This window comes from Engraulis encrasicolus, chromosome 14 (assembly GCF_034702125.1).
Source record: "Engraulis encrasicolus isolate BLACKSEA-1 chromosome 14, IST_EnEncr_1.0, whole genome shotgun sequence".
In the NCBI taxonomy this organism is placed as follows: domain Eukaryota; kingdom Metazoa; phylum Chordata; class Actinopteri; order Clupeiformes; family Engraulidae; genus Engraulis; species Engraulis encrasicolus.
In genome coordinates, this window is record NC_085870.1 from 28,099,147 (window position 1) to 28,109,146 (window position 10,000).

At 43.4% G+C, this 10,000-nt stretch overlaps 1 protein-coding gene across 1 annotated transcript in view; it reads left to right on the forward strand.

Annotated features, from left to right (window-relative positions):
• Window positions 1-10,000, forward strand: part of acvr1bb (activin A receptor type 1Bb) — a 42,544-nt gene that overhangs the window by 27,742 nt on the left and 4,802 nt on the right. Inside the window, exons 4-6 of the mRNA XM_063215329.1 lie at window positions 3,760-3,990; window positions 4,859-5,026; window positions 7,065-7,221. Coding sequence (XP_063071399.1) covers window positions 3,760-3,990; window positions 4,859-5,026; window positions 7,065-7,221 — 556 coding nt within the window. The remainder of the gene's footprint in view (window positions 1-3,759; window positions 3,991-4,858; window positions 5,027-7,064; window positions 7,222-10,000) is intronic.

Below are 10,000 nucleotides of genomic sequence, written 5' to 3' on the forward strand. Positions count from 1 at the left end.
GTCTGTGGCCCCATTTGGGATTTAGCAAAGCAATGCTATTAAAATACAATATATGAAGCCCTTATTGGGCCACCTGGTAGTGCCAGGCCCTTAGTGTCATCCTAACCACCTGAGGGTCCATTCCATTCCATTACATTTAGCTGAGGCTTTTATCCAAAGCGATTTACAGTTATATCACAGGGTATTGGTTACAGTCCCTGGAGCAGTGTGGGGACCGGTGCCATGCTCAAGGGCACTTCAGCCATGGATGGAGGTCTAAAGGCTGATGCATAGTCACGCGGTGCCGATTGCGGGGTAAAGCATAGACGTACTGTCAGCGGGGGGTATTGCCTCATAGTCGACCTACATGCGAATGCGTGCGAAAGGGCGTGGTGTTTTTTTTCCCGCCGAAAATTCAAGAGTGGGGCAAGGGGGGAGGGAGGAGGAGATTTTAATGACGTCAATTCACCTCCGTGACAACAGGGGGCGAACTAACTCATTCAGTTGAGCCCAGTCCCTAGAATGAATCACAAAGCTAATCAGCTGGCTATGTAAAACGTAATATTCCACTAGTAGCCTACTTCTAAAAGTTGGGGCATAATTAGATGGTACAACATCAGTTTATTTTTGGTCAAGTACTACATGAGATTAAATGCAAGACAAACGCCATTTTAAAAGACAATTGGGAGGGAAAGTGGAAAACAGCGATCCTAGCGGTTACGTTCCAAACACCAGGGTGATCATATTGAAACCCCCATAGACAAGTTTTTTAAAAAATCCCACAAAGATATGACTTGGAACTATAACACCAGACACATTTTTCAGCGTACACAATAGCATGAACTACTACCTGTGAAAATCTTAAGTCATTTTTTGCCCTTTTAAGAAAAATAGAAATTGTGCCAATCTGGTCGGAAACGGACTACAGCTCCCAGCATGCTGTGCTTCGCGCCTCGTTGACAACACAGAGAAACAAATGAACGCGAACGAACGCAAGTTCTTCGCATATCTTCACATTCTTGTAATCCTATGAGTTCCACATTGTCTTATTATTACACATATATACACGCGGTCATTTTGGTATGGTTTTAAATTCTCTAGTAGATATGATGGCTTCTGTGGTGACGAGTAACCACCTCTCTGGCTGATGTTTGGCTATGCTAATTTGGCTATGCTAATTACATGGAGTAAACAAGCCACACATGCCAGTCAGTGTAGTTCTGTATTAGCTTTTAAAAGAATATTAAAATCAGCTCAGATCAGTGAAAAACCGAACATTTTACCACCTGATTCGATAACACGGGCCAACATGCCCATAATATGACTGCCACTACTTCTACTTCGTCGTCAGGGCCGAGATGTAATTTTTCAAAGAAAAAAAACATTCATTTGTTGCAGGGGGTTGGAACGTTGCCAGCAGGGGGCGATGAGATTACTTTCCCTCCCTATTGACAGCATGAATGGCCATTCACACCTGGGGCCTAGTAGTAGCTAGCCAGCTAAATCAGTCATTACAAACTCAAAGCTAGTTGACTAGCCACCTGAAACGTAATTCTACCACTAACAAAGAGGCTTCTTGCTATTAATTTAAAAAGTTGTGGCGTAATTAGACATGAATGATAGCATACAAGATTCTCTCTTTATTCATGTTTTACAGTTCAGGTGGTTAAAATGCCAAACAAAAGCCGTTTTAAATACAATACATCTAATGGCCATATTAACAGCTAGCTTAGCAACTGTCAGCCAAACCCATTCAAACTCTACAGGACATTAGCGAACCCTGTTTTAGAAGCTAGCTAGCCACACTACTTGTACTATATACTGTATCAACAAAGAGGCTTCTTGCTATTAATTTAAAAAGTTGTGGCGTAATTAGACATGGATGATAGCATACAAGAGTCTCTCTTTATTCATGTTTTACAGTTGAGGTGGTTAAATGAAACAAAAGCCATTTTTAAATACAATAGATAGCCTATCTAATTAACAGCTAGCTTAGCAACTGTCAGCCAAACCCATTCAAACTCTACAGGACATTAGCGAACCCTTTTTTAATGAGCTAGCTGCCACACTACAAAAGAACAAAGAGGCTTCTTTGCTACTAACTACAAACATATCATTTCCATGATGGCCTTTTATGGATATTTCTAATTGATTTTTTGGAAGTTGTACTACTGAAATAAAAAACAGTTTCTCTTCTCCCTGTCAAGTAAACTCCAGTGATTTCCTGCCAAGTCATCTGCATCGTGTTTTTCGTTTTCCTTCAAACCTCCGCGGTAGGGTAGAAGAATAGAACACAACTGACCTATCAGGGCTGAGTTCCCCCCGGACTGCCGTAAGCGCATTGACCAATCACCGTCTTCAAGCATAGCTCAGCTCACGGACATTTCAGCCTGGGAGAAACATGCGTGTACTGCAGCCAGGGGTCGTTTTGTCGCTGCACAGGGGGGGCGCTGTGGCTCATTCTCTGTGCAGAACCCCCGCTAACGCGCGACTCTAAACCCCCCTTAGGGTGGGATTCGAACCTGCAACCCTCTAAGACCACCTGCCTAACCATTAGCCCACGGCTGCCCTACAAACCACGCATGACACAAAAGAATGACTTAGACAACGTTTTATTGGCTAGGTATGATAGACATGCACCCTTTATACACCGTCATCGTTCTCATGCGTTCTGGTGACATTTTGTTGAAGGTTGCATGGGATCAGCACTAGCAACTGCCATTACATTGGAAAGCAAATACCTTAATCTTGTCCAAACATCGCTGAGTCACATGATACGAAAGAAACCCTTAAGGCAAGACGCGTTAAGCCACCTGCATTGGGACTTGACAGCATTAGTTTATACACTCCCAGCCATGTAGTGGCTTGTTTGTATCAAAACTGACATCAAATGTGTTTGTGTGTGTGTGTGTGTGTGTGTGTGTGTGTGTGTGTGTGTGTGTGTGTGTGTGTGTGTGTGTGTGTGTGTGTGTGTGTGTGTGCGTGTGTTTGTGTGTTTGTGTGTGTGTGTGTGTGTGTGTGTGTGTGTGTGTGTGTTTGGATCCTCCACCCTTGCCCGAGGCGAGCGTAGTGTTTCCCAGAGTGGCGTCCTAGCTGTCTTGGTGACGTGTTGTTGCCCTGAAGGTTTCGCCTTGTTTGAACTTGTCTACATCAAAAATACCATAGTGTGTTTGTTTTGTTTTGTGCGTGTGTGTGTGTGTGTGTGTGTGTGTGTGTGTGTGTGTGTGTGTGTGTGTGTGTGTGTGTGTGTGTGTGTGTGTGTGTGTGTGTGTGTGTGTGTGTTTGGGGATGAGACTGCGGTGTGAGTGTGAGTGAGTGAACTTGAGTGTTTTCCCCCAAAGTGCATTGCCATTCTCCCTGCAGTATGTTCTGGCCCTTTAGACCTTTTTCCTGTTCTCACAGAGTACTGTGACTGAGGTGCTGTTTACACGTATCTGACTATTTTTAAATGTGGATATTTTTTTAACCTGTTGAGGTGTAGATGCAACATGTGTATAAAAATGAAAACCTCATTTGCATTTTATCCTCCTAAATGGGATATTTTCAAAGCTACATTTTTGATATGCAAATTTTAAAGCTCGTGTTAACGTGTGAACGTAAGGCCAAAACCAATGTGTTTTCAAAAAGATCCATATATGTGTAAATAGCTCCTGAGTGAGCATGTTTCCAAAAGGGGCTGACTCCCCTCTAACTGTTTTCAGGCCGACCAGCTACTTAGTATAGGCCCCAGGTCTACTGTTGTTTGTGTTGTGTTTTGATGTTGGTTTCTCTCTTCTGCAGGTCTGCCCCTGTTTGTGCAGCGTACGGTGGCACGTACCATCGTGCTGCAGGAGATCATTGGTAAGGGTCGCTTCGGCGAGGTGTGGCGGGGCCGGTGGCGCGGCGGCGACGTGGCCGTCAAGATATTTTCGTCACGCGAGGAGCGCTCCTGGTTCCGCGAGGCCGAGATCTACCAGACCATCATGCTGCGCCACGAGAACATCCTTGGCTTCATCGCCGCCGACAACAAGGGTGAGGGACATGGTTGTCTGCCTGTGTGCCTGACTTTTTGAAAGGGACACCATTCTAAAATTCATGAATCACTTTCCAGATTAAGGCAATGCATAGCTCCTTAATGTATGCCATATCTCCTGTGGCAGGCTGTAATAGTCATTGAAAAGTTAAGTACTATAGTACTACAATACTATGACATAGCACGACAACTTGGTCATTGCCATTCTGGTACCAGCAAATGTATAATGCTGTGTCTTAACCCATTGTACCCTGGAAACACATAAACGCTGCATTCAGGTTCTTGAGATTTGTGGGGTTTCTGTTAAAAATGTGGGTATGTTAGAGCTGAATGAACACATTCTATTGCAAAATGAGGGTCCTAGCTTTTAACCGCAACTTATTTCATGTTTGTAGTATGTGCTTCGGAGGTTAAGATATTTAGGATTTAATAGGCTGAGGGCACCCTTTCCCAAAAAGGGCTTTGGCTAAAATGGGTTAACAGGTTAAATGAGGCATGTAACACTGCCGTATAAAGGAAAAGTGCAGTAACTAACTACTTATTATTTTGTCAAAATTGAGTTTAGACTGATAAGGGGCTTTATAACACCTAATTTACAAGTCCTCCCTCCGAATTGGCAGTAACTACAATATCCAACCTATTACCAACTCTTTTAAGGCATTGTTCTCAGTTTCAATATTTCAATGTTGGCGTAGTTAGTACACTTTGCCTTTGTAGAGCAGTGGAATGACGATTCCCCTTATCGCACATACAGGAAGGCACCCAATTCACATGTCTCTGCAGCAATGAATGTTTGCTCAATAACAGTTTTAAAAATCCCACTGGATATCCTACCGCGTCTAAAACCATATCTCTTGCCCCCTGCAGACAACGGCACGTGGACGCAGCTGTGGCTGGTGTCGGACTACCACGAGCACGGCTCTCTGTTCGACTACCTGAACCGCTACTCGGTCACCATCGAGGGCATGATCAAGCTGGCGCTCTCCGCAGCCAGCGGCCTGGCACACCTGCACATGGAGATCCTGGGCACTCAGGGTGAGGCTCAATTACACTACACATGATGAATTATGAATTATCATCATACAAGTTTATCATGATTCATTATACATCAAATACACACAGTGAACTTTTTGAGCGAAGTTGAAGAATCACTGGGCGTAACGCTGTTCGCTACAAAAAAAAAGAACAGTATCCAGTGTGCAGTGTTTTACCTTACACCTGCGCCTGGATAAGTCAAGTCAAGTCAAGTCAGCTTTTATTGTCAGTTTCTTCATATGCACAGGTCATACAAGGAAATTGAAACAACGTTTCTCTCTCTATACCATGAAGGACATAGACATACACGGGACTGACATTTATAGACTGACATCAAAGTGCAAGACTCCAGTGCAAGTGTATGTCTATGTCCTTCATGGTATAGAGAGAAACGTAATTTCAATTTCCTTGTGAAGTGAAGGCTTGTGCACAATCACTTCCACGTACTATGATTTTTATTTTGCCGTGCATGCAGCACATACATAGTTTTGCACCTATTTTTTTCATTGGGGGCAGGGACCATTCATTCATTTTTTTCAAAAATTGAAGGGGGCCATCCCTTCCAACTCCCCCAGGATCTATTCTACTGTATATGCACAGTCACTTTTGCATTGTTAATTCAACGCTAAAAGTGTTGTATTGTAGACAGTGAGTTACTGTAATTCAACACCAACCTATTACAGTAACTCTGCAAAATTCACTGTCTACAATGAAAACATCCTGCAGCTGTACACATGTGAATGTCTCCAGTGAGCAGTGGCCAAGTGGAGAGAGAATCTAGAGAGCCCCAAACGGCTTTGAGTGTGATGTCCATGGTACAGTGTAGTGGAAGGCACGCACATTCAACAGGAAAGCATCAGGAGGTGCCAAATCACAAATGACGTGTGTAGAAGGGGGGAAGGATCTGCACACTGCTTGCAAAACACAAGCAGCAACGTTTCGATCATAGTTCAGGCATCTTGCATTGCCTGAAGAAGATCTATGATCGAAACGTTGCTCCCGATAAATTGAGTCTTTTGCAAGCAGTGTGCAGATCCTTCCCCCCTTCTACAAGTCCATGGTACTGTGTGCCATGACCCTAAAGTTAAGGGTTAAGCCTCTTTATAGCAAAGTCATGTGCCTTTGTTTTCTTAAAGGAATGAACCCAAAGGCCTTGCCCTGTGCTATGTGGGGTGGAGGCCATTTGCCCCACGTCTTAGACAGTGTTGGATTAACCTGGCCTGATCCCAAGGCATTCAAATACTCCACTCGGTCTGGAATGGAAACTGTCTGATGTTAGTCAGAGTCGAGTTGAGCTGAGTAGAGTAGAGTGTGCTTTATTGTCCTCAGGGGGAAATTAGTCTTGGGCCTCACTTACTCACGTACATACTATGCAACATAACACAAAGAACATAAAGAACATAAAAACATAAAAAACTGTGCACTGCATGTGCATGGCATGTCTACTGTATATGTCATTATTAAGCATTCTTATGGCATTAGGGATAAAAGAGTACTTATATTTGTTCAGTCCGCAGTTCACTGTCCTGAAATGTCTACCAAGGAGTGGGCGATAGGGCAAAAATATCATATCATGACTTTTTTAAACATAAAATCTCGATTCTCATTTTTCATCACTGTCTTCCATCGACAAAATAAAAGCAAAACAAAGCAAAACAAAGACAGGCATTTTATATACTTGCAATTTGTAATTAGAAATGAATTAAATGTAAACACACTGATGACACTCTCATTAAGTGCACAATTGGAATACAATAATGTCAGAAGTAGTAGTTCATACACCGCGCTCTTCCGTGTGGTGCGTCTCCAGTTGAATAACTTTGAAGATGAAAAAGTGGATCGCACTGTCTCGAGACACTGACACTTCTGCTGCTATGTAAATAAAAAAATAAAAAAGAAGAAAAGAAGAACCCGAGTGCGATCCACTTTTTCATCTTCAATACAATAATGTCAAGAATAAAAGTGAACACAACAGCACCAAGTAAATAGACATCACTGATAGTGAAAGTACACATATTCATCTCTGTTTCCCATGCAGGCAAGTCTGGCATCGCCCACCGCGACCTCAAGTCCAAGAACATCCTGGTGAAGAAGAACGGCATGTGTGCCATCGCCGACCTGGGGCTGGCCGTGCGCCACGAGTCCATCACCGACACCATCGACATCGCGCCCAACCAGCGCGTCGGCACCAAGAGGTGAGACCGTCTTCACCGTAGCTGTGCTGTTGGGCAGCTGTGGTCTAATAATGATAATAGTAATACCAGGGGCGATTTTAGCTTATGATCTTTAGGTGGGCCGGGCCCCTGGTGCTGACAGTGGTAGGCTACCTGACAGAAGTACCTGACAGAGTAAGCGTTTCATTTCTATTTCAGATTTGAGATTTTGTTTTCAAAAGGCTTTCAATTTTAAATAACAGCTCACTCAATGAAGGACTACCCACAAGTCATGACATTACATTTCCCCACACGAAATCTAACTTAGGCTACATTATCTACATAGGTAATCCTTGTGATTGGTAGCCTACTGTGTGTCATATATGCACTCTATTGGTTGGCATAGTTCTTATGTGATTGAGAGGAAAGGAAAAGAGAGAGGTAAATATTATAAAGTATAAAGTATTATACAGTAGATACAAAGCCAGATGACAATGAAGCTTTTTTTGTCAAAACATGATAGCCTACAGCTAGTTAGGGCAGCTCTACAGGTAGGCTACAGTAATTTGAACAGGAAGCTTGTTTCATCATTTGGCAGCATAATGGCTAAATGCCATTTCACCTTGTATGGATTTTACCCTTGGCACAACGAGTAGAAAAGACACTGAAGAACTAAGACTCCTAATTGGATGATATTACTGTACTATATATTTAGGGCTAGGCCATTGAGTGACTTAAAAATAATCAGAAGAGTTTTCCCTCTCATGTGCGCTCCTTGCACCGCAAATCACAGTTCCAATCGGTAGCTCAATAGATAAATAGCCTATTCATCGTGGGTTTTTAAAATCTGACATCTCCTTCTCAAGCAAACATAAAAATAACAATGAAAACATCCCTGCCCAAAGTCATGCGATTATGGAAATCTCGCAACAAGGTGCGCGCTCCCTGTCACTAAATGGACAGTAGAAACGGCACGGGCACCAAAGTCACTCCTGCTCATTCCAAGCCAGTATGTTCCAAAAAGAGCAGAGGTCCAGCCTTCACACTTCCCAATCATTAAAATCAGTAGGCTAAGTGAGAAGTTGGAGAGCCCGCATTCTCACATCATAATTAGGCCTACAGCATCACCAAAATATGGATAAACCTCATTTGGGCGAACCTCGACTATCAATGTAATGGTGACTCGCAGTATAATTTTCAGCCGAGATTTGCCCGCGGTTCGCTATTCCAACGCAATTGCTGAAGCATGTTTCATTCCCTCGAGTCACAACTTCAAGCTAAACGCTGCCAGGCAGATATATAATTTTGACTGTCCTGGTTGTAGCGTAGGCTATTAGTAACAACCCATATTTAGCACTATGTCCTCATCATTTGTCCTCTGATTTTTTCTGATACGTTTGCAAAAGAAATGGCATGGTTTCCACAGTAGGTTGATGCGCATTGTATTCCATCCGTATTCCGTTATCTTGCTACCTCAAGCTTTTGTGATTCTGACTGACTCACCTTGTCGTGCATGAAGTGGTCAACAGAGAGCCCCATAACACCGGCGAAAGTAAAATTGTGCGTCGCAAGGCACCACCTCACATCTTACCCACCGCTACCTATGTTAAGCATATTTCACGGATATCCACAACCCAGTGGACGTTTTTAATGGTCTTTCATGGCAACACTTTTTTTAACCAACGCTTACAAAATTATGTCAGTTATGATGACAATTAATGTTATCATAGTCCGCACATAGCACTGTAGCCTACATTACCTTATTGTGTGTAGCCTAGTGTGTGCTCCATACCTTCTCATCACAAGAATATGCGCCGATTTGGGTTCTGCCTCGGCTGCATGATAAATCCAGAAACTACTTTCGCAAAAATCATAACTGAACACAACTCTGGCGGCAGGCAGTTGCATGAAGATGCAAACCAATCAGAAGAGGTGTAGCAGACTCGTCACAAGACCTTTCTTGAAGCTCATACACAGGGTTGCCAGGCGGGGCAGTAGCAGCAGAATATTGCGCAGGGGCAACGCGACTGCGCAATTGCATTCATTTCCAATTCACAAATAATATTTTAAAAGGCTCCTGAGCTAGTGGGGCCGAGCCAAGTCACGGTGGGGCCGTGGCCCCACTAAAAATAGCCTAAACTCGCCCCTGAGTAATACTACTACTAATAATAGTAATACAAGGTTTTGTACAGTACTTTTCAAGACGCAAAGACGCTTTCCAAACCATATAACATAAACATGTTGGAAACACATGGAACACATCAACAGTCTATTGACTTCTCTCACTGAGCGAGGAACTAATAGCGACGTGTGTGAATGTAGCTTCATGGTGTGGTGCAGAGAGGTTAGCAAACCCACGAGGGGAGTGACGATGAAATGCCATGGGGATACGAAAATCCAGAGCCTCCAATCGTGGTAGCGAGCTTGGTTGATGAAGGCAGCAGGAAGAAGCAGGTTAAGTTTGGTCTGGTTAGGCGGGTGGTTTTGTGATGAGAAGGTTACACCATTTGCCCCGCCATGGCTCTAACAAATTAAAATCCGGCCGAGGTGCTTTGCCGATCCTTCCCCATCTCTCTCATTTCCTGTTGGTCTCTCACTGTCCTGTCATAAAAATAAAAAAAGTCAGAACCCAAAAAAACGATACCCTGTAGTTACCTACATGGCTGTGAAGAGTGATTCACCCAGGTCATATTATCCAAACTCAAGTCCAGTTTCCAAGAGCTGAGCGTTTTGGAAAATACCCTGTAGCTAAATAACTAAGTCGCCTTGGCTAAAAGTGTCAGCTACTAAGTGTCATGTAATGTAATGCCATCAATCATGC